General features: G+C 42.3%; 2 protein-coding genes across 3 annotated transcripts in view; one reads left to right on the top strand and one right to left on the bottom strand.

Moving 5' to 3' along the window:
* ripor3 (RIPOR family member 3) overlaps positions 1-351 on the bottom strand; it is a 19,684-nt gene extending 19,333 nt beyond the window's left edge. For both annotated transcript variants that reach the window (XM_079748650.1, XM_079748651.1), the window contains exon 1: positions 21-351. The gene's annotated coding sequence lies outside the window, so the exon portion shown is untranslated. The remainder of the gene's footprint in view (positions 1-20) is intronic.
* Positions 352-5,557: 5,206 nt separating this feature from the next.
* The window catches only part of chd6 (chromodomain helicase DNA binding protein 6), a 53,558-nt gene continuing 33,743 nt past the window's right edge, over positions 5,558-25,372 (top strand). The window contains exons 1-4 of the mRNA XM_079747646.1: positions 5,558-5,661; positions 16,675-16,723; positions 22,636-23,188; positions 23,296-23,629. Of these exons, the coding sequence (XP_079603772.1) occupies positions 16,694-16,723; positions 22,636-23,188; positions 23,296-23,629 (917 nt within the window). The 5' untranslated portion in view covers positions 5,558-5,661; positions 16,675-16,693. The remainder of the gene's footprint in view (positions 5,662-16,674; positions 16,724-22,635; positions 23,189-23,295; positions 23,630-25,372) is intronic.

Raw genomic sequence — 25,372 nt, 5'->3', positions numbered from 1 at the left:
CATACTTTAAGTGTACTCACCACTGGCTGGGGATGTGAGCTGGTCAGTGCTGCTTCCCAACACACACTGTCATATCTACACACACAGCCCTGAGCTGTGTGTGATAGGCAGCTGTCTGCTGGCTGACTGATAGCACGCACAGAGCCTCTCCTTCACCTCCAAACCAATTTAAAAACAAGAAACGTTTCAGCCAGATATAAACTGTCAGTCTTTTGCCTGTCTGTCAGTCAGTCTACCTGTCTTTCTGTCTGTCTTTCTATCTGTCTGTCCTTCTTTCTGTCAGTCTTTCTGCCTGTCTTTCTGTATATCTTTCTATCTGTCTGTCTGCATGTCTACTCTAAGCTGCTCAAGCAACCCACTTAATTCCACTATTTGGTTTTTCTTCTCCTCCTTTGTCCCGCCCCTTTTCTTTAAACATTCTCTCTCTCTCTCTCTCTCTCTCTCTCTCTCTCTCTCTCTCTCTCTCTCTCTCTCTCTCTCTCTCTCTCTCAATATCTCCTTGCAGTTCTGCTGTTGCTCTCAGTGGATCCAGCTGTTCTAAGCCACCCCCCTTTTTTTCCAACTTAGTCTCATTCTACACACACACACACTCACTCACTCACTCACTCACTCACTCTCTCCCCCCCACACACACACACTGTGCTGAACACAGGTGCCATTAACGTCAATGTTCTGTACTGTTGTGTGAGTGTGTGCGTGTGTGTGTGTGTGTGTGTGTGTGTGTTTTAGGTGTAGGTGTGCATGTGGGGGTTTGTTCATGATGCATTTCACCTGCTTCAACTGTTACCTGACTCATCATATGATCAGCCACACCTGCAAATCTCACCTATGCCACAAGCTTGAAAAGATAAGTTAAGATAAGATGATATAAGGTGAGTTAGGCTAAGATAAGTTAAGAAGAGGGGATTTTATTTAAGTCAAGTTTAGATGTGGTGAGTTAAGTTAAGTTAAGATGAATTAAGGAAGGTTAAGATAAGATGAGATGAGGGGAGCTAGTTTTAGATATGATGAGGTGAGTTAATTTAAGTAAAGATGAGAGACGGTGAGTTAAGTCATGTGATGAGGGGAGTGAAGAGAAGGGAGGAGGAAAGAGAGGGACAGGAAAAGATGTGCGGGGGAGAAGGGAAGAGGAGATGAGAGGAGGAGACAAGGGAAGGAGGATGAGAGGGGGAGAGGATAAGGGGAGAGGAGAGGGAGAGGAGGTGGAGAGAATAAAAGAGAAGATAGTAAAGAAGAGGAGAGGCGAGGAGGAGAGGAGAGAACAGTACAGAGGATATTTTGATCCTTTGCATGTTTGTAGTGTGTGGGGGACGCTTGGAACCTCCATCAGCTTAGACCAACATGTGTGGCTGGAGCAACACATCTGGAGGAGTCTGGTCGCTGTTTAGCATTCCAGCTACAGAAAGAACAACACACACCAAAGAGAAGGAGAGAGGGGGGAGGGGGCTAAGCAGAAGAGAGAGAGAGCGAGAGAGAAAGAAAGAAATAGGGGTTTGGCAATGGAGAGAGGAAGAGTAAGTGCAACAGGCAGACAAGGACAGTGAAAAGGAGAGTTTAAATAATGTTGTACACGGTTAAATATACCGTGGGAGACACATTTTTTAAATGTGTTTGTCAAATATATACAGAGAGAGAGGGGGGTAAAGAGAGAGAGAGAGAGAGAGAGAGAGAGAGAGAGAGAGAGAGAGAGAGAAATATTGGAAAAGAGAGTTGTGTATGTTGAGACATAGTGAGAGAGAGACAGAGAAAGAGTGAGGTAGGAAAGGAGATAATGAAGGGTAGATACCAGAGAGAGAGACATAGCGAGGTGTGATCTGTAGTAGAATGCCTCTCTCTAGTGTTTGCTTGGTGTTATTAACTTGTCACCAGTACATTTATTGTGCTTAACGGGTTCACCGGTGTATTCCACATGGATGGTACTTTCACTCAGACAAGTCTAGTGAAAGACATGTTTTCCCACTATATAGCTGTATAGAAATATAATGATATATTACTTAATAATAAAATATTTTGGCATCACACCATACCAACACATTTCACCCAACAACAGCAGAAATGTGTCATTGTTGTAGTGCAATGCACAGTGACAGCAGCTTCATAGGACATGTGTGTCGGGTCTGTTCTGCTCTGTAAATTGTTGACACCTTCGTCCCTGACGTCATCTAGTTTTTATTCTATATTTTGGAATAGTGAATAGTTGTTTTAAATATAGAATCGTTTTTTTTTTATGTAGTTTACTTTTACAGAAGAGCTGTTTTGGTATAATTGTAGCAGAGTGACAGAGACAGAGAGTGAGAGTGAGAGTGAGAGTGAGAGTGAGAGTGAGAGTGAAGGATAGAGAGAGACACAAAGAGACAAAGACAGACAGACTACATTTAAGATGGAGTCTGAAAGTGATACAGGCCAGACGGTTACTTTTATAAAGTTCAGAACAACTGTGATAAAGGACAGACTGTAGCTGTGATGAAGGTTAGACTGTAGCTGTGATAAAGGGCAGACTGTTACTGTGTTGAAGGGGGTAAGATGTGATTGGACAGATTTTAATAAAGGATAGACTGTAACTGTGATAAAGCTTGGCCTGAAGCTGTGATAAACTCCTGCGCTAATTAACTTGACTGGAAGATAATTGTAAGCCAATTGAATAGATCACTCGTCACATTAAAGGATGAATTATTAATAGTTACCTTCATTAGAATAGCCCCTTTAAAACATTAAGGACCTGTGACTGCTTTCTGTACTCAAGAACGTAATAAACTGAACTTTGCTCAACCTTATCTTAGTGCTAAATGATATATACGTTTGTAAAGTAGGCCTACAGTAGAATCAGTTTTTCTTAAAACCAATTCACTAATTAAATAATTAGTCTGATCCCGTCTCCTCCGTGTACAACAACAGCATCCCCAGTAAATCCAAGAGACAAAGAAAACCAATGTCAGGATATTTATTAATTTAAACAGAAACATAATAACACAGTGGGCAAGAGGGGTAGTGAATCTGAGCATGGCATTGTGTTATTCAGCCCAGGTGACAAGAGCAAGGGTGTATTCCCAGGCTGTAGCCTGAGTGCTAATTAATAAATTAGCCTAACCACTAAGGAGGCATATTAACAATGGGGTCGTGGTACTACACAGCGGTGTCAGGATTAGCATGCTTATAATCACCTGCTGGATAATTACACTGTACTCCACATTCAGCTGGGGCTAGCCCTGGTGCTAGTACCGCTAGCTGCTAGAGGAGCTAGCGTCATACTTTTTGTTTTTATCTACAACCACATCTGTGGAGCTAGCTTCCAGAACATCTGAGGTTTGTGTCAACATTTTTTTCTTTTAAATAGAGGCTTGAGAGTTTGAGCTTAATTTTTGGTGATTTATCAGGATTTTCCAAACCTTTTTGTAAAATGGGTACATTACTTTAGTCATCCCGGAAGGGATAAAAATATATATATAGCTGTACCGGCATTTGTATTATTTCACCTGGTTAGTTCAACTTGTATTTTATATGCATCTGTTTTTTGTCCTATCATTGTATTTCATTGATTGTGCTTTAAATGTGAGTCCTGCCAACAAAAAGCCTATGATTTGATAGGTGCTGTAAAAATAAACTTGGCTTGCCTTGCTGCTGACACTCTTGACCTAAGTCATGAAGCACATGTAACATCATCCAATGTGATATCATCAGATATGACATCACAGAGCTCCATGAGGAAATGAGAGTGGGTTTTGAGTTCTATCCCATCTGAGGGAACACAGAATGTATTACTGTCATATTTCCCAACCTGTGGGTCGGACCGCGATTTGGTCCACCTAATTTGCATATGGGGTTGTATTTGCTGACTCACAGAGAAGACATTTCATGGTGATCTTTTTTTAAACATCCAGTTAAAAAAAAAAGGTCCACTATAAAAAAAGGTCCCTACTAACAAACTGCCTCATGATATATACCCACCAGTAAATTAGGCTAATCACTGAATGTGGTGTGATTTTTTGTCTGCATACGTTCACATTGATATTACTGTCAGATGTTGAACAAGTTGTGTTAACAAGGATTTCCAGACCTTAAAAGGGGTCGAAGGCCCAAAGGTTTGGAACCACTAGACTTACACCCCCTGCTAGGAAAGTATTTAATGAGATCATGAGCAGGGGAACATTTCATTCTGAACTCAATGGTTTAGTTCTAGATGCCTGAAATAGTTATAGTTTGTGGATGATTTTAGTAAAAAAGTGGCGGTACACCGCATACATTAACCATTGGGACTGACTTTGCCAAGGGTCGTGTCAATTATTGCGTTATTAATGTGTACTTGAATGCAGTTTAACATGGTTGGTTGAAAACATTGAGTAAAATACGCGTTCCGTGGCAAATCCTCCTACATTACATATGATGAACTCAAAGCAATACAGGTAGTCACAGGTAGAAAGAAGCCAGGATCTGACCGAAGACAACATTTGAATGGTAACGGCGTCATCAAATTGGACCAGAGGATATAACACAATGAGACACAATGCAGTGGCAACAAAGAACCCCAATCACTTCATTTGTATCCAAAATCTCAAATCATCCCCCCCGATCAACCCCCAAAAGAAAACACCTAAATTCACCGGTGCCTCGTAGAAAACCCTTGCTACGGCCGTCGTACACACTGCATCTGTCGCATAACACACAAGGACATCATAAATCCAGTTAACTGAACATCCGGGAAACGAAACATGATCTGCAAAGACGTGGAATGTTTCATTTTTTCCGCCCTTCAACCTCGTAATGATGGAGTAAAAAGCGACATGATTGGTGGATGCGGCAAAGGAGAAATGTAAAGCGCGAGTCCGTACGGCTCCGTGTGTTGCATTGATGTGCTGTGCTCGTCTGGGCTGCGCGTCTCCTCTCCGTTGACAGCGGCCAACGGGACGCGGTGCGATCCCTGGGTCGGAAAAGACGATTCTCCCATTCTCTCGTTCTGCGGTAAGAAAACCTCGACTAGATCACGCGCCATACGTTCGCTATACGCTATCAACGTGAATAAGCAGGGGGGAAAGTGCACACAATGGTGCTGGTCTGCGATGTGCCGCTAGCTCTCAGCCAAACGCAGAAAAGACACTCCTTTTGCTTGACAGCTGCGGGGCCAATGGAAATATGCATCGACCCAGCTGCGCTAAGCTGCAGCCAATGAACGACCCCAGAGCTGCGGGTCCAATGGTAGGTTAGGGTGCTGCAGCTCCACCGCTGCTAAACTTCCACCAAATAATAGCTGTTTGTATTTTGGCTGCTGCAGTGGCCATTTTAGGTAAGTCATGTCTTTTTAACTTTTGCGTTTCGGACCCGCCGTGTCTCCGTGGACATGGGGATGTGTGTGTGGGACGTGGACAGTGTGGAAGTGTGGTAGTGGAGTGAATGAAGTCCTCCACGGAGCGGGTAGCTGCTGGCTTTGTGGAGGATTTGAAGAAATTGCTCGGAGTTCCCCCCCTCCTCCTCCCTCTCTCGCTCTCTCTCTCTCCCCTCCTCCTCCTCCACCCGTCTCCCACCGCCTCCTTCTAATTTTTTATGCATTTTTCTAAACTGTCATGGCGTATTTGTGTCCTTGGAAATAAATGCGGCTGAAAGCGCTAGTGTTTGGTGATAACCGGAGGTTGACTCTCTGGTGAGCGGGGGGTCCGGTGTCCGGAGCAGGTGAGCAGTCGCCGGAGAGGGAAGGAGGTGATGTCCCTGAGAAGGACTTTAGAGGGTGTTCACACGTGGAAGGAGCGGAATATATAACACTGATGCAGTGACATTACACCGCTAGCAAAGCGGGCTAGCTCAGCAGCTAAGATTGCTAACGTGAAATAGGACACGCTGTGTCCTTTCTATGTCGGTTGTGTGTTATTTTATTTTGAGGCGCCGTTTTGCTGCTGGGAAAACAGTGGGAAGTTTGTTTTGCTCTGCAACTTGTGGCGATTGTATGGCTGAGTGTATCTGGGGCTAGCTGCATTAGCTGGGGTAGCCGTTACGACTGGCAGTCGTTATAAACCAACATGAAATCAAAGCTAGCTGATTAGCCTACTAGCTTACTGACACATTGCATAGGGGGACCATGCATGTGTTTGGTTGACACGCACACACACCTTGACCTGGCCAGGTGCAATAGCGCGCACGCGCCCGTGCCCCAGACAAAGGGCGCGCGTGCAGGTAACCAAATTGCAGCTCTGGTATTCTGGTTAATTGATAATGCACCAAACCCACCGACTGCTTACAATATGAAAATAACATAATGGAAATTATAACGGTTATAACGTTTTGTCTCGTTATAGGCAGCTATGGAAAGTTGTTTGCCAGCACCAGAAATGGCGAGTAAAGTGTTTCTAGCTTCAGTTTCCATGGAAATTAATACATAAAGTGGGTGACTTTTAACATATTTTGACGAGGTACGGATGCTGTAGTATGTGTGTTTAAGTTGAGAGTTGGAAGTTTGGGTCTTGGTTTTTCTTCACCAGTGGTTCACAACCTTTTAGTTGGGACAACAATTGGGATCTCCTGATATGCGTGTGGGTAGCATTATATTTCTGACACAAGTTATTGATATTTGATGAACCATTTTAGCAAACAAGGTGATCCATTTAATAATTAAACGTTTTAGAAGGTCTCAGAGATGTTTTGTATATACGAACTGACTGGGTCATAAACTATAGCCATGAGCAAATCCCTAATGTGTTGTAGAGCGATCTGATAATGTTCACTGGTACATTGATATAACCGACATATGTGGTTTAGGTAAAAACAATCAGTGTGGAAGCAGGTGCACAAAAGTTTAAAAAGCTCGAAGTGGGGTCACAGGGCTAAAAAAGTTTTGAACCACTGGTTCCCACTCTGACGATCTAGGGTGTTCAAACTGCCTAAAAACTTTTTTTCCCTTGTGGAAGGAACGTCAGTGATTGTCCGACCAATGAGACTTTGGTCGAACACGTGCATATCAAAGAACCAACCAATGGATCAACCGAGCAGAACTTTACGGCTCTAAAAGAACAACAAGAAAGACTATCTATTGTTTGGATGTAAAGTACACCAGACTTGCCTTCAGGACATACATCGGCCCTCTTTGTCTTGCTCATCCTCAAATCCTAGCCTGATGTGGGAGGGGTTTGCTGTACTTTGCACACAAAACTGGGTGTTGATGCAAGTGTGTGTGTGAGTGCACGTGGTGACTGCCAGATGTTTATCTCATTGACACTAGTCTTAAACTTTCACTATTTTGTACCTCCTCATCCTGTAGCATGTGACTCATCTAAGTCATAGCGGTTGATTTCACAACACATCATGATTCTTTGGTCTTGACTCATTTAGCCGACACTTTCACTCAGAGCCACTTGCGGTGAATTCAAGTACAGGCCTTGAAGGAACAGGTAGCGGCATCTCACTCAAGGAGGCCTACAGCTAGACTGTGGATGTTGGGATTCAAACCCAGAACCTTTCAGCTGAGAGTCAGACACTCTAAAGTCTAGACTATCCCGTCATGGGTTGCAGGGTAAACCAATACTAGAAAAATATTGCAATTGTTTCCTACGAGTTGCATCCATGTGCAACAGCGGGAACGTGTTTGTGTCTGTGTGTTTGTGCTGCGTCTCGTTTCCATTCCCTGGAGGCATTGCGGGCGTGCCAAGCGTTTATTGTCTCTCAAACGCACGCTAGCTTTCATGTGAGGATGAAAGGCGGGGCGGCAAGTTACGCTTTAAACTGAGCGGATGTCGTAGTCTCAACGTATCGTTTTGCGGAATGTACATATGCATGAAAGTATTCACTCGTTTTTTTCAAGCTTCTTTCAACATTCCTCTCGAAGCAATGCCCTTCACTGCCACACCTGACAAACAAAACAAAAGCGTTGTAGCCAATTACCTGTTTCTGTTCAAATTTCTTTAAATTAAGAAGAACTTGCATATTTGTGGTAAAATAATAGTTTGCAAACTTACCTTAAGGAATCACAAACTTAAGTATAGGGGAACTGGGGAAGTCAGATTACTGCATACCATGTCAAAGCTTTATTAACACTGACCTTGACCTCAATGTTGACTTTATATAAATGTACTTATTCATTGTCAAAACACACCTTCATGTATGAAAAAATCTACAAGCAAGAAAACCCTTAACAACACAAACCAACATTTCATTGAGCATGTAATTAATAACCATAAAATACATTAAATTTAAGACTGCCCCTTCATGGTGATGGAGCTCAAAAGATTATTAGGCTGTGCATGGCATTAGTGCATTAGAGCAGGGCGAACACAAATTACTCAATACACCTCCTAAGGTCTCCGGTATCCTGATGTTTAGGGGGTTTGCCGTAGTATAGTTGGGCATCAAAATAGGTGGTGTAGAAGTCATCATTTTGGTATCGTGACATGACTAATACTGTATTCTAAAAAAATCTGCTGGATATATATCTACGTGCCCCTAGCCGATATGACCTTCCTGAATAAGTGTATGTGTGTTAATCCTGCATGGTGTGTGTGATAACTGGGGTATGCTCTGTTGTTTCCACTGCTCATCCAGCAGCGTATTGGATGCCAGCCCGACGGTTGCAGATCTGTAGCTCCACCCCCTCAAGATGACCTGTTAGGAAAAATCAAGCTTTCCTGCAGAAGTAGCAGGAAATGATCTGGGTCCTAAAGCCAGTTGTTTTATAATATAGCCTGGAAGTTTGCATACCTGCTACAGTCCGACCAGCTGTCTCTCTAATCCATCTGCTCTCTAAATGCTACTATCATCATTTATCACACTCTTCTGTCCAAAGCTACTTACATTGGAGCTGGTAGGGATTAGGGGATCTTACTCAAGGTTGTCTACAGGTAGGACATTGGAGATACAACCCTGGACCTTTTACCTGGGATCAGAACACCCTCAACAGTAGACTACCCTGCCTCTCTCCTATGAAACCTAATGGAGTTCATAGTGCCTGCTGTGAACCGTAGCTGATGCAAGCAGCAGTACAGAGCTGTTTGTCTGCCTTGTTCTCCTATCTCTTCCCCTGATGCCAGACATCAATCTGAATCAGAATCTCCTCCTCGAGTGGGGATGGGTACTGAAACCTGGTTATTAAATGGGCCCCGAATTCAACATTTTAAATACCATATCGATAAGCTCAGATGATATCGTTTCTGCTCTCGGTACTGGGTAGAAATAACTAGTCGTTATCTTGCACATTTGATCTTGTATACGCCGTTTCTATTCCGCAACATGATTTTAGCAATTGTCTATGATGTAGTGTGTCTCTTCCCAATCCAAGAGAGATCTCTCTCGGAGCGCCTGTGTGTGAGCCGGGGGGGCGGGGCAGCTCTACAGCGAGTCGCTTGCTACACACTGCAACACTGGCAGCACACAAACACAATCACACACACAACAATGGCGAAAATAACTAAATGTTCAAAAATGTGGTTTCGTTTCACTAAAGTAAACGCTGTGCTCGTGGCCTCAAGTGCAACAAATAAAGTGAGCCCACACGCGGACTTAAAGGGGTGATATCATGCTTTGTCGACTTTTCCCTTTGCTGACTGTTATTTGCCGTATACATGTTTTATGTCTGCTAAGCTGGAAAAATCTAAGTCTGAGCCAGGGGGAGTATTCGCGCCCATAGCTAATGCCCCTCAATAGGTGCGTGTAACGGCTCGTTTGCGCTCAAACTTTACTTCTGTAATAGTGTGACTTCAGTAGGGCTGTCCCCTGAAATTCGATGATTCGAATCATCAGTTGGGAAACCCGCAGTCTTCCTTCCTATATTTATTTATTTATATTTATATTTAAAGGACCCAACCTATAGTGTAGACGTGTCAGACCATATGCATGAATCAATACATTTATTTTGACTTTTTATTATTCTTCGGCAGCGGCAGTTGGTGCTGAAAATAAATTGCAAACTGTGCGTACAGAGGCCAACGCAGGCTTAATATTCACCATTTGCATCATAGCTCTAATGATAATAATAAAGAGAAGCTTTATTTAGACACTGTCCATGTCACTGTGGCGATTGATTCATTGTAACTTTGTTTGCTAGACAGAATCTCGCAGAGGAAAGCGGCTGTCTCCCCTTACATTATTGCTACATTTTCTCTAGGAGCGCAGTCAGTGTGGTGACACAGCGCTGTGTGACGACACAGCGCTGTGTATTCTTTCGGGCTCAATAAATGCAATCAGATCGTGAACACGGGGCTCATATAGTGGATTATCCACTAGCCTATACATGAGCCCCGTGTTCATCATCGGACCGCATTATGGGCAGGAGCCTGATTAAAACCCGACAGGAATAAGTTGGCTACAATTCAGACGAGTTTGATTGACAGAAAACTGTTCAGGTGAGAATGTAATGAGCGCAACGCGCAAGCATATATAAAAGGCCTATAGCCTACCACAACAGAGTGTTAATAGAAAGAAAACTCATTTTTTAAACCTCCAGAAGACCTGCCCCGCACGGCCGCCGAATAGTCGAGTCTCTGGACTGAAAAGGCAGATCTGATTCGACTCAGAAAATTCTGAGTCGGGGACAGCCTTAGACTTCAGATTGTGCAGTTGGCGGCGCTTAAGGTCAGAAGTCGGGCCTCCCGGCTACCCGCAATGTTAACAACTTCTCAGGGACATGAATTTGCCAACACATGAATTTGATCTGAAACAACCGGTTAATTAATTTATTGTTAGCCGTACATTTATTAGCACAATTTACTACACATTACATTTTTTTAATTGTATATAATGCTGGATATTTAATGAATATTAATGTATCATATTTCATCCATTATATTCTCAGAGTAAAATTGATGACGCTTGGTCCAAAGACAAACAAAAGAACCGATAAGAGTACTGTTAAAATCATAACAATACCCGTCCCTAATCTCAAGATTTGCTTTGCAATGCTTGAAACCTTCCAAGTGGATATCGGGGATATAACCCTCCAGTCTGTTGGCTGGAGGGTTAACACTACACTATCCTGACCCCCAAAAGTTATTTCAAATAATGTAACATAGGCTTTCGGTGTGTGTGTGTGTGTGTGTGTGTGTGTGTGTGTGTGTGTGTGTGTGTGTGTGTGTGTGTGTGTGTGTGTGTGTGTGTGTGTGTGTGTGTGTGTGTGTGTGTGTGTGTGTGTGTGTGTGTGAATAAGGAACCAATCAGCAACAAACATAGAAGCAGATGTCCCCCCGGCAGCCATACATGACCACACTCCATGCATACTTTTGTAGTACTTATTATAGTTGCATTATATGGTGCTGATAGGATTTAGAAAGGTATGTTTTTGTATGGTTTTTGAAAATGGCAAGGTTCAGAGATGGTTATATAGTCGGTGAAACTAGTCTTACTCTCCAGAAACCATTATAAACTTAAATGAGAGAGGGAGAGTGATCTGTTTTTGTCAGCGGTTAAGTTTTCAGAGGTCAGTTCTTGAGAATATGCCTAAATTGGCAGTAATAGTAATACTTGACACTCTACTCATGGCTGAGTCTATCCACAGCTAACGCATTAGTTTAGATTTCTCCCTCACAGGCTTCTCATCCGTTGTGTCACGAAGAGGTTTGACAAGCACTTGAAGGGGAGGATTTCATAATTTGCACTGTAACTGTTTAACTTAATGCATATAAATTCGTCTACAAATTGAGTCAAATTTACTAAACATAAAATTCCCAAGTTTTTTCCATCTTAATCTTTTTTTTTTTTCAAATATATTGAATTCTCTTTGCGTCACGACACTACTCAATTAATCAAATGCTCTTACTTCAATTATGGCGTACCTGTCTGTCTACCTACCTGAGTGGCTACTAGGGGCGTAACGGTACACTGAAGTCACGGTTCGGTTCATACCTCGATTCAGACATCACGGTTCGGTGCGAGTTTGGTACAATGAAGGGAAAAGAAAAAACAAAAATGCAGAAGGCAATTCTTTTTTATTGTGCATGTCTCAGGTTGTATCACCTAGTGTCATACAGCATCTTCCCTGAGCTAGCTGCAACAGCCTGAACTGTATAATCTAAGATGTAAACTGTGAACAATAAGTAGCCCACATCATCTCCAGACTCCATCCGTAACTTGTAAACAAAATAAGACAATCAGTTGTAAAACTGAAAATGCAGTATGTCTTATTTATGAAAGTGTAGGTGAAGGTACGCAGAATTACAGCCACTATGAGCCAGTCCCCCAATGAGCTTTCCACAAACGTGCCGTTTTTTAGAGGCGGGTCAAGGTGGAGGGTGCTGAGCAGCTTGCGGCCACGTTACTAGGGCTGCAACTAACGATTATTTTAATAATCCATTAATCTGTCGATTATTTTTTCTATTAATCGATGAATCGGATAAAAAAAATGAAACATTTGTAATTGCCGCATCTTTATTCAAAAACTGAACATTACTTCATATTCACAGTGCAGACTGAAGTGTGAAAACTCCAGGTTGTTGCTCCAACGTCCCGGAACTATTAAAAGTATTATTAAATGATAAAAAAAACAAGAAAAAACATATCTGGGATAATTAACACAAAAAAAACACAATGTATGATATACATTTATATATATATATATATATATATATATATATATATATATATATATATATATATATATATATATATATATATATATATATATATATACAGTATATAAGGGATGTCCATGGTTAAACGGTCAACCGATAAGATCTTTAACCGGTAAATAGGCTTACTAACGGTTAAAAATAAATTAAATCATCTTAATTTCTCTCAGATGACAGGAGATCGTTAATTTTTATTGATATTGATACCATTTTCGAGACTCCTTGAAATAGAACTTGTATTATTGCTTTAATTGCTGATAAGATGATCATAGTTCAAGATAGGACGGTAAACAGGTCGTAATTCCATCTTTACTGTCTATTTTATATTTTGAAAACAGCACAGGTTTTCTTTTTTTCTTTGTGTTGCATTTGAACACATCAATCGTATTACTGAGCCGACCTGAACACATCATATTTGACACTGTTTGCGACTTTTTTTAAGCTACCTAGCTCTCTATCCTGCCGATTTTAACATGGATTTAAAAACTGGATTACTATTTTTAACTGACGGGACTTTCTACACCGTCCGGTTGTGTGATTACTACCGCTGCTTTGAATGATGCCGACTCCGAGCCCGTCTGCACACCGTCTGCAGCAGCAGCAGCTGACAGAGTTTTCGGTTGGACTAGACGGATCTTGAGTTGAAGGAGTTTTTTTTAACCCAAAGACAGTGAAGGTATAACACTTTTATATAGGCCTACAGTCCAGTGTTAAGATATGACCAAAATACAAGCTGTGGTCGCTCACACTAAAGCTCGCTGTGGGCGTGCATGAATCATGAACCAACCTGTCGGCGGCTGGCTGTAAACAGTGCCGTGCCTACGAGTGACGTATTAATCGCGCGACTCAACGAATCGATGACCAAATTCGTTGCCAACGCTTTTGGTAATCGATTTTTATCGATTTTATCGATTCGTTGTTGCAGCCCTAGTCGGCACACATCGAATAATCGATTATTCGTTCATACCACCCACTGATTATTCGAACATGATTTGAATTTTTTTTTTGAGTTTTTCACATCCCTAATTATACATGGACATCTATATAATATAATATATATCATCATTATAATTTCTCCGAAGTCTCTTGTTCTTCCACTTCCACAACAATCTGTAGTAGACTGAACCACGAAATGGAGGAGAAAAGGAATTGTTCCCCACGATTATTGACCGAGATTGTCTCCCGCCGGAGCCCCTGTTTGGTTCCTCGGAAGCGGGCAGCGGGCTCCGGCGCGAGGCAATCGCGGGCAACAATCCCTTTCTCCTCCATGGCGCGGTTCATGTACATCAGGGAGTCAAACCCAAAGTTCCTCTCCCCCAATTCCTTCTCCACCATGGCTGAGATAACCCCCACTACGAGTCTTGTGGAAATCCCAGAGACGTCAGAGTACCCGACGTGTTATGCGCCATAGCATGCTCGGCTATCTAGGCCCCAATCAGGGCTGCAGTTTAGTTGTCCCTGAAGAACTTGCGTATCTAACATTAGTTCCGCATTACATTAATTCATTTGTATACCGTGTATTCTCTGTGTAAATCCATGCACCGAACCGTGACGTCTGTACCGATTTCGGTTCAATACGAATACATGTATCGTTCCACCCCTGGCTACCTATTCGCATTCTGTCCCTGCCCTCATTGGGCATGACCGGGGTCTTCCAAAAGGGGAGGCAGACCTATTGCTTAATCTAGGGAGCTTTTCATGTGTTTAGGGGAGTGTCTTTGGAGTCTCGCCAGGACACTTTCAAAGACTACCGTAATCTGGATAGTCTCTCCAAATTGCCTACCCCACCTTTTAAACACTGGTCTACATTCCATTTTAAAAACCACACCTGCATATTAAGTAGGTGTATACAATAGTCGTGTTTGCATTGGCATATGATTAATGTCCAGTAATGGCCATGCAAGTCATTAGTTATCACAGCCATTGTGTATTTATGGTGTTCAGGTGCGGCTGTTTATATAAGCATGCTAACCCATATCTGAACTTAAAACATCCAGCACCAGCGATGTCCTGATTGCTCATATTTGTGTCATTGTTGATAAGGTGTGATCTTCTGTTCACCACAGAAAATATCTCTGGAGGGGGAAACGCTTCCCTTTATTTGTGAATGCCCCACACCATCACACACTGTCACTTTTGAGAGAAATCTAGTTTGAGCGGATATCGAATATCAAGCAGTGTATTCAAATATATTTGAATATCTACAAGTGCGGCTCTCTTTTTATTCACAATTTTACCTGCGTTGGAGAACACATGTTCGGAGCGCACAGATGTGCTTGGTTCAAACAGGTATTTGCGCGTCAATGTTGAGAGAAGCGGGTATTTGTGGCAGCCTGTGTCTCTCCGCCAATGCGGAGTGTTGTCTGCGAGGATGACTTGGGGTCGAACTTTTCCGCTCAGGCTGGCTGCTCTGTGCGTTATTCGTTTCCGAAACAGGATATACTATTATTCGCTTGATTAGCGAGCGTGCTACTGCGTTGAGATGGCAAACAATAAAATAAAAACCCAACGGTCTAATCATAGACTTTAAAAAATGCGCTACACAGCATGGCACTTTAAAAACCGAATAGTTTCTAAATATTTGAATACGGATATTGCACGTCGTGTTCGAATTAGGGGTGTAACGGTTCACAAAAGTCACGGTTTTGTACGTACCTCGGTTTTTAAGTTACGGAAGAGTACGGTTCATAGTTAAGGGGAAAATTTTTAAAAACTGCTTTTTTGTAAACAACGGAGAATGGCCGTAGATCAGCAGCAATAAAAAACACCAATAAACTTGGTTATGGCATTTGTATTTCTGAATTCCCAGACAGGTGTTGTTGAAATAGTGTCGTGAGCTGGGTTTGCACAGATCGTTTTTTTTTCCGCAGCAACAGTGATATTAACACCTGGATGGTGCCTTTTCAAATGCGTGTGCTAGGGATCTGCATTTCTGGCAAAAAATACTATTCGATATTCGGAAATCGCTCAATCAAGAACCCCGCACGCACGCACCTCGGATACACGCACACACAAAGACACAGGGAGAGGCTTTTGTGATTTGTATGAGATCAATCTGTTTATTTCAAAAACTGCGCCATCAACATTCAACATCAAAATTATTTCAACGTGGGTTTAGGCAGATAGACCTACATGCGCCGAAAACTGATCGCTATTTATTTAATTCATTATTTATTTATTTTACTGAACACAACACCTGCATGACGGTGAACTAGACACGTCAAAAATATAACTTCACACGGTGTGTCTTTTTACAATTTATTTGTTACCAGCATTCGTAGTGTTGATCAACGCCGAAGACGTTGACGTCGCTTAGCAACCGAGGACGCTATTCACCACCGGAAGCTGTGAAGACCCATGCAAGTCAACGGACCGTTCAACAACATTGAGAAGAGCCGTGTAATAAATAGCGATAGTCACATTCATTATTCGATATTCTACGTGACTCCGACTATTCGACGATCATTGCCCGCTATGTACGCCACATTTACGTACCGCGGTACACCTCTGTAACCTCTCCGAAGTGCCTGTACCGTGACGGTTCGGTACAAATACGTGTACCGTTACACCCCTAGTTCGAATGCATATTCAAAATCGAATAAAAAGTGACAACCCTAATATACTAATATATTAACCAGAAAATTTGCTCGTACTTTTTTGAATTTGAAAAGCATTCAAATTCAAAAGCAAATTCTGTTTGTTTGACCTGTCTCGGCCACCGTCTATGCACGCACTCGATGAATGGTAAACTATGAAAATGAGCAACAGGCCTGATGATGACGGTAACACACAGATACCATCGACTGTTTGGGAGGAGAGAGCCTCTGGCTCCAGAATGGAAGATAATATCCCAGATGGGGCTCAACTTTGCTGGTCACATTGCTGTTCTCTTTTGTCAAGGATTTTCTGTTCCCATTTGTCATTTTTTATTTATCAATTTTCCATCTAACTTGCTCTAAAATACACCTCTGCAACCGCTTCCTTATCTTTGCCACTCTACATTCGGTCATTGGTGGCAGGTGGCGTTTCGTCACTTCTTTTAGGATTGTGTGTGTGTGGGAACCTCTTCCCCCTAACTAATATTTAAAGGCCTTTTGATTATGTGACCGGGTCATGTGACTCTTTTCTCCTCCTATGTTCACAGATGCAGTGAAGGATAGACGATGAAGATACACAAAAAGGACAAGCAGCAGGTTTGTACACACACACACACACACACACACACACACACACACACACACACACACACACACACACACACACACACCCTCTATCTGTGTCATACGATTAACTCTCTTTGATAGTTAGTATTTCACGCTGGTCTTGTGATCAGAAACCTTCTCTCGAGCAGAAGAAGTGTCTTGTGATGTCAGAACAATTCTACAACTCTGATACTCCAGCAGTTCTAGTTCTCGAACTGATTTTACATCAGTTCTAGAAGTCTGATACTCGAGCAGTTCTTGAAGTGTGATACTCCTGCAGTTCTAGAACTGATGCTATATGTGCTGGTCTCTGAACTGTTGTTTTGAAACTGTGTCCAGCATCGTCCGTCTAAAAACTTGGGACTGTAGGATGTTCTTGCTCTTGATTTCACTGTTTTGTCAACCCTGGTGTATTCACCAGCCTTTATCTATCCCTATCATCTGTTGTTCTGCTCTACTGCTGACCAAGAGGCCTCTGAGCTGTGTGTGGGTGTTATGGAGTTTTTTTTATGAGCAGGTGTACCTCTCCAGAGTTCTGACGGATTCCCCCTAGCTTGGGTCCATGGTGTTCTGGGTTAGCTTTCAGCTTCATTCTATCTTCTCTCTTCCTTCTCAATTTATGGGATGGATTTGACTTTATATTGGAAAAGTTGGTTTCTCCTTTCTTCCAACCACTACATTCATGTAAACGGCTCCTACTTTTCCATTTATACCTGAAATTTTAAATGCACAGAATTTGCAAGTTCACCTTTTTAAATTCACCAAGAAGTCAATAACAGACTCCTCTGAATTTAATAGATATTGAAACCTGTAGCACCATGGCTAATTCTCATCATCTGCTTGGTCTCTTTGCGTAGCTGGCTAGCTGTGGGCATTCAGCCTGATACCAGTGCATGTAGCATATTTGATGTGCTAGGTTAGTAGTGTGTCAGTTCAGTGTGAGGCACTATCGTTATCCCAGAATTAGCATGAGCTAATTTTACTGCTGCAGTTAAAGATGTGTGTATTGTGTTGTTTTGATAAAATGTTCGCGTGTGCCAAGACAAAATAACACGGCAGATGATAAATTAATTGTTTACCTTTTCTTCACAATACCGTTTTTAAATAAAAGTATTTAAATATCAACTGCATGATTCTTTATTTTTCCATTACGTTAATAGGTGTAATTTACTACAGCTAATTTTAATTTATAAAGCTATTGCTTAATCGTACAATATAGCCTATACCTTGTCAAGCACTCTAAAGCAGATGGAATCAGACTTGCCAAAGAGAGGGAGAAGAAGGAATCCTTGTGAAGATAGGACTGCATTTACCGCTTGTCTTTTTTGCGTTGATGTCAATGCTTTGTCCAAAAGAAGACTGTTTGAATTGGAGAGGGATGGAGTGAGGGAGGGGTCCGGTAGGGGGGAGTCGAGAAGGGGAGAGTATCTCCACTCATGCGTTGAATGGCTCGCTCATGAGATCACCAGGTGAACTCCTCACTGATGACATCACCAGGTGAACGCCTCATTGATGACATCAGCAGGCATAGCGTTGTGACTTCACCATATGCAAACTGCGTCGTGGTGACATCACCAGGTGCAGACCTGGATTCCAGCATGCTGCTAGGTTGACCTAGTTATGGGGCAGAGAGTCTGCTGCTGGTGGCCCACTTATCCTCTATATTATCTGAATGGATGTCTGTATATAAACCTCAGAGAATTGTATTTTAATTATTGTTTAAGTTAGAGAGTAAGTAAAGAAATGTGTTATTAAGGAGCAGGTATAGGTTGGACCTTGGATACAGAGACGGGTCATTAAGGAGACAGTGAATACAGAGGTGGGTCATTCAGGAGCAGGTAGGGGTTAGACAAATGGGACATTAAGCAGCAGGTAGGGGTTGGACAGTGAATACAGAAACAGGTCGATAAGGAACGGGTCGCCGTTAGACAAAACAGCCAGGAAACTAACGAGCACAAGAAGGTGCTAGACAGTATAGAGACAGGTCATTAAGGAGCAGGTAGTGGTTAGACAGTATAGAGACGGGTCATTAAGGAGCAGGGAGGGGTTAGACCGAATACAAGGATGTGTAATCGAGCACAGGAAGGTGCTAGACAATACAGTGACAAGTCATTAAGGAGCAGGTAGGGGTTAGACTACAGAAACGGGTCATTAAGGAGCAGGTAGGGGTTAGATAGTACAGAAACTGGTCCTTTAGGAGCGGGTAGGGGGTAGAGAAATGTCATTAAGCAGCCCATAGGGGTTAGACTGTACAGAGGGCTCATTATGGAGCAGGTTGGGGTTAGACTGTACAGAGATGGGTCATTAAGGAGCAGGTAGGGGCTCGACTGAATACAGAGACGGATAATCAAGGACCAGTAGGGTTGGACAGTGGATGAAAGTATTGTAAACGGTCCATGATCCATTCAAGTTATTGACATATGACATAAGATTGAGGTAGACAGGTGGATGAAGTAGAGTGTTACCTTGGTAACCATGTGTTTATGTCCACCTCCCCACAGCTTTGGCACAAAGAGCCTGTTTCCATGGCTACAGTCCTTGACTTAAAAAAAGAAAAATGGTATACTGTGTGATCCACTAAGATGATATCGAACCTCTGAGTGTGGTCACATCTGGTTTAGCTACGCTTTGGCAACCCTGTACAAGGTGGACTCACTCTTTTGGCCTCTGAATTTCAGTGGCTAGCTCTCCATTCAATTTCACAATAGCTTTATTTGAATGGAAAATAAACATTGACAACTGCCAATGCTGTCCAAATATTTGGGGAAAATAAATGTCTAATTCTATAAAATGTTAAAAGTGCAGTAGAAAGATGTGGTTTTCTATTTTGCCTTATTTCCGTTTGATTCTGTAACTGTCTATACATATTTCTGTCCGTCAACTTCGCTCTATATATTAGAATTTCCGTTTTTCTCTCACTATATCTCTAGATATTTCTCTATTGAATATATATATTTATTTATGTGTGTCTGTCCCTATCTGTCTTTATATTTATCTTTCAGTTTGTTTCTGTCCCTATCTATATATATATATATATATATCTTTCTATTTGTCTCCGTCACTATCTATCTATATATTTGTCACTTAAAGACAAAGGTGGTTATTGCGAACACACACACACACACACACACACACACACACACACACACACACACACACACACACACACACACACACACACACACACACACACACACACACACACACACACACACACACACACACACACACACACACACAGTCTGTGTGTGTGTGGGAATCCAGATGAACCACTGGGTTATAACAGGTTTGTGGCTTTCCGTTGTTGTCGTATTTAATACACATGTTCCCTGTCTGTTGCAGTTTTTTATTCTGTTTTATTATGATATAAAGTTGATCATAAAATAATCTGTTCAAATTGTAGATAACGTTCTATGATTTTGACGTTATCCTATTGCATATCGGAAGTCTGATAACTAAAGCAAAGGCAGCATTTGGCTTTAAGCACCTATTAATAAGTCAGTTGTTGATATTATACTGTATATCAACTACATAAACATGGTACTATGATGTTGGAGTTGATGCAATATAAACTGTGACCTAGCCAGGGTTACTTTTAATGGTTGTTGGAGTGTCCAACCAGATCAATGGTTGATATACCAGCCTACCCATTGGACTAACCCATCTATCCATCATTAGTCTTGGTGGACACACCCACTTGTGATGTCATTAATCAGTAGATTTTAAAAGGAATTTTAACGGTAAATCATCATCACTCCTGGTGATTTAATAGGGACCTAAAAAAACCTTTTAACAAAGGTATTTGAGTATTTTAATGTTCGGTACTCTGTAGTTCTGTCCCTGAATCCAGCATCACCCCCTGATTTGATAACATAAAACATTACTTACTCTATGTCTGCACCGCCCCCCCCTAATACGTTTGATTAATTACTGGGAATGACTTAATTAATAGCTTATGCACACAGCTAGCCTACTTAGCTGGCCCGCCAACGCTAGATGGATACAAAAGTAGGTCAGCTAACTTGACTGAGGTTAACTAAAATAGATTGTTGTATAGCTACAGTAGGTGATCAGGTTAACTTCTCAGAAACCTATTTTGTCATTGTCCTGATCTGTGAAGCACTGCATGGTGCTTTAAAGCTAACGTTTATTTTATTATTATATATACACACCCAGGCACACTTCAGGCAATCAGGTTTTGTGTCACCATGCTGGCTGGGTTGTCAACCTATGCGTGCAGACGCAATCGGAACTCCAGAGCGGTTGGCGGCCAGATTTAGAAGCTTAATTATGAACCGTTGGGCTGCCATGGGAACCGTGGAAGCTTCCTACCGTGAAACACCAGCCCCGACGCTCGTATTCACCAACGAAACCAATGGCTCAGAAATCAATGAGTTCTAAAGGCCAGCGCTGATCCTGGCTGGTGGAGAACAAAGACAGGAGATGTATAGTTTCATTGTCCGTATAGCGGCATACATGATCTATACCCCACAGGATACATACATGCACACGCACGCACATGCACATGCACACACATACAGCTGTGTACCTTGTTGTAGTGATTGCTAATATGTGTCGTGAGATTTTTAGTTTGTTTACATTTATTATTCAGCTGCAATATGAAGGACTTGTTGGATTTTTAAAGCCAACAATGAAATCAGGACCTCGACTGCAGTATTTCACATTGTGACATTGTGAAAGGCCGTGCTTGTCTAGCACATGTCGACAAACTAGCTTGCTTTGGAATAGTTCATGTTCAGCGTGCATGTGAGAAGACCAATTAATAATAAAAAAATAGCATATATATATAATGTTAAAAAAATGATTAATGTCTGCACGATAGTTGGCCCACATGTCTGACCTCAGTGTCACGGTGTGGTGAACAGTGGTGAATATTCATATCGGTATGTGTTTTATGCACACCAGAACTTGTTATTCCTTCCCACCTCCGCACCTCGCCACCTCAGAGGCGATGCCGTGAATGTTCATCCTCATGGATGAGGATGATGATCATCATGATCATCATCCTCATCCATTAGGGCCCGCATCAGCAACAAACAGATCCCCATGGTAACCAGGCATCTGTTTCATGCCCTTTATTATTATAACTACCAGTATTAGCACTGCAATTTGCATGAACACCATAGAAGTTATTAACGATTCTGTATTGGGATAATAGAAGTCATTCTTCACATTGCATTAGTACTGCAGCTATCCATAGCGGTAGTTATTGGTACCCGTTACGTCCATAGGTAGAATGGGGATTGTATTTCCAAGCTGCTGCCATTTGGAAAGGCTGCCAAAGTACCAAAGATTGGTTGCATCGTTTGTTTGTTTTATAAATCCATGTTTGGTGCTCATTGGTTGTTTCAGCTCTTTGCACGTGATTGGTCTAGAACCAATGACCCGACTCCAGCTCATGAGAAGAGTCTGAATCTAACCTGGATGCTTTTAACAATATGCTACGGTGTATTATTAGTTTAATCTAATTCTAACACTCTTAATGTTCTACTCTAATGTTAACCAAAATAGAACGTAATAATAATAATCTAATTCTAGCAAACGTTCATAACATTTTCGCAAGCATTGTTAAATGTTAAGATCTACAGAAATATTTCTTTGTAAAATGTTTGTTAGCCGTTCTGTTTCTCCCCTGCCCATCCTGTAAGGAAGAAGGTTCAGGAATATCGGCCTTTCCAATGTAATGTTAGTCACTTTTGTTTCGTGTCAAAATTGGCCACCAAGCTTTTGCATAAAAAATAACAGGAACCACAGAAGGTTTTTATAGCCATTCAAATGACCAAATATTTGAATGACTAAAGATAGGATTTTAAAACAAGAGAATAAAACGCCAACATGTTGTCAAAATTCCCTCTCTCTGTCTCTCTACCTCTCCTCACCAGATGCATGGTGGCCTTTTGAAGCATACTCCTTCATCCTCCACTGCGGCAGCCTCCTCTTCCTCGGACCAAAACAGCAGCAACGCACAAACTACATTACCCACGATCCCGCGGGGCCAGCTGGTCCTGGGCCCCAAGGACCAGCTCCGCCTTCTCAACCCTGTGGGTGCCACAGCAACGACCAATCACATCACGGGCCATGCCTCCCGGCACTCCGGAGGAGGAAGAGGAAGTGATGAAGAGGATGGAGGTGGAGGAAGGGCCGGAGCCCGGGTGAAAAAAAAAAGAAAGAAAAAAGAGAAGCGAGAGAAGGAGAAAGCGGAGAAGGAGGAGAGGGAGAGCAGGAAACCAAAGAAACGACGGGAGGAGAGGGAGAAGGAGGTGGAGACGCCTCCTCCTCCCGGCAGGAGGTGGAAGGAAGGGAGGAAGGCGTCTCAGCGAGTGGAGCTGAAGCGGGCGGCGGAGAGGAAGGACCTCAGCCAGGTGCCCGTCAAGGTGCCCGCGAAGAGAGGGAGAAAGCCCAAGATTAAAATCATCCCTCCGGCTCCACCCCCAGGTATGACCGCACCACACCCATGTTTCATCTGTGTTCATATCGTATGCCTGAAACCACCCTGCCAGTTACTCTTTCATGACCTTTTGAACTGTGCTCTGTTACCACAGCAATGGATGCTGAGGCAGTCCCCATGCCCCTCCCCACCCTGGTGGTCAGTACCAAGGCGGGAGGACACCCCCGAATACAGACCTCCCTGGCCCAGGCCAAGGCCCAGAAACCCAGCCAACCCCCAGCCCACAAGCACCCCCCGGCACCCAGACAGACTCCAACACCCAAGCACGCCCCGGCCAACAAGCACGCCCCAGCAACCAGGCATCTCACGACACCCAGACAGGCTCCAGCACCCAAGCAGACTCCAGCATCGAAACACCCTGCAGCCCCTAGAAACCCTCAGGCACCTAAAAACCCTCCAGCACCCAAGCAGCGGGGACGCAAGCCCAGGTAAGAGCATGACCTGGTTTGACTCTGCCTGTGGCTGGCTGCCTGAATGTCTGACTGACAGAATGTCTTTGTGTGTGTGTGTGTGTGTGTTTGTGTGTGTGTGTGTGTGTGTGTGTGAGAGAGAGTGTAAGGACACATGCTACTTGTTGACTTGTTGAGACTCAGTGTTAAAGAGAGGGGTAGGGGTGGAGAGATTGGGAGGTAGAGAGGGAGTTTCCAAAAAACTCATGCTGTGTATTTTATTATTTTAGTCCTGTTCGCTTTCCACTCTTCCAATTGTGTTGTTTTCTGGCCTCCTGCCCTATATAGCTGCATCACGCTTTCTGTCCTCTGCCTCTCTAAACCTTCTGATGATTTGGATGTAAAGTTAGAGAAAACTGGAGGTTCTGCGTTTGAGCCCCAATGTCTACAGTCTCCCTGTAGGCATCCTAGCACAAGCCGGTCCCTAACCCCAACCTGCTCCTTAGAACCTGTCTCTTTAGAAAAGAAAATCTGCTAAATGGCCAAAGTAAAGATTTTTACTTTGGGTAAATAGTAGGTAAAAAGTCTCATGAGCCATTGAGATGTTTCATATTAAAAACAGATCTGTGCTTGTCTTACTGACATAATATACAACCAGAAATATCTTTAACTATAACTTCAGTCTGAAAGCAGGCAAGCAAGCTGTTTTGATCTATCAGGTCCTAATCAAACAATCTCTGAGATATGCTTAAACTATCTCTTACTTCAGTCTTTGAAGAAATACTCTCCAACTGTCGCTGAAAACCAAGTTTGAGACACAAAACAGCTGGTTGTTGGTTTACCTGTTGGGTGAAGTACATTAATGAATATTTAAATGTGGTTATTTAAACCATTCATTCAGGATGTTTTGTGTCAGTCATTGGTTTGTTGTCTAATCACAGCACTGTTTTTGTATCAACATCCCTTATTAATCCTGACGTGATGTTCATTTTACACACTCAGCTCTTTCTGATGTTTTGATGTTTGTGTTGTAACAGTAATATCGGAAGTTCACTTGTACGTATCTTTAGTTCAATTTTAGAAGTCAGTTATTCAGTCAGTTATGTAAGGGATAACGTATAGAACGCTGGTTATTTTCGATAATGACGGCGACATTTTATACATTAACCCGCTTATTACACGGCTACTTGCCAAAACGAAAAAATAACTTCACACAGTGTTTCTTTTTGCAATTAATATTCGTAGGGTTGATCAGCAAATAGTCTGCATAAGACGTTGACGTCGCTTAGCAACCGAATACGCTGGGGTTGATAAGTTACCAGACTATTGACGGAGTGATGCCAAAGACGTGATTCAGAGGCAAAAAATCCACTTTACTTGACAGCAGTCATATGCTTAGCAACGGTCAATTATCGAAAAAACATTCACCGCCGGAAGTTGCCCATGTAAGTGAAAAGAGCTTTCCACAGCATTGAGAAGAGCCGGGTAATAAATATTATTATTTTTTATTTATTTCTGCAGTTCATGTTAGGTACGATTTTCTTACGTGTAGTCTAGTGCATCTGTAATTGCATTATTATTATTGGTTATATTTGGTTATTTTGTGTGAGCTATAATAGCTTACAGTCTGTATTGTATGTAGTGTTTGCTAGCAGTTTTCTTCTTTTTGTCTGATCCTGCTAATCAGGTCTCTTGGAAAAGATGTATTGAGCTTATAAATGAAGATATAATAAAACATAGATAAGAGTTGGTTAGGAAGCTTTTGTTTTATATGGTCAGAGG

The sequence above is a fragment of the Pollachius pollachius genome (assembly GCF_949987615.1).
Source record: "Pollachius pollachius genome assembly, chromosome: 12".
NCBI lineage: Eukaryota > Metazoa > Chordata > Actinopteri > Gadiformes > Gadidae > Pollachius > Pollachius pollachius.
Note: the sequence above shows the minus strand (reverse complement) of the source record. Positions and strands in the feature narration are given on the sequence as shown.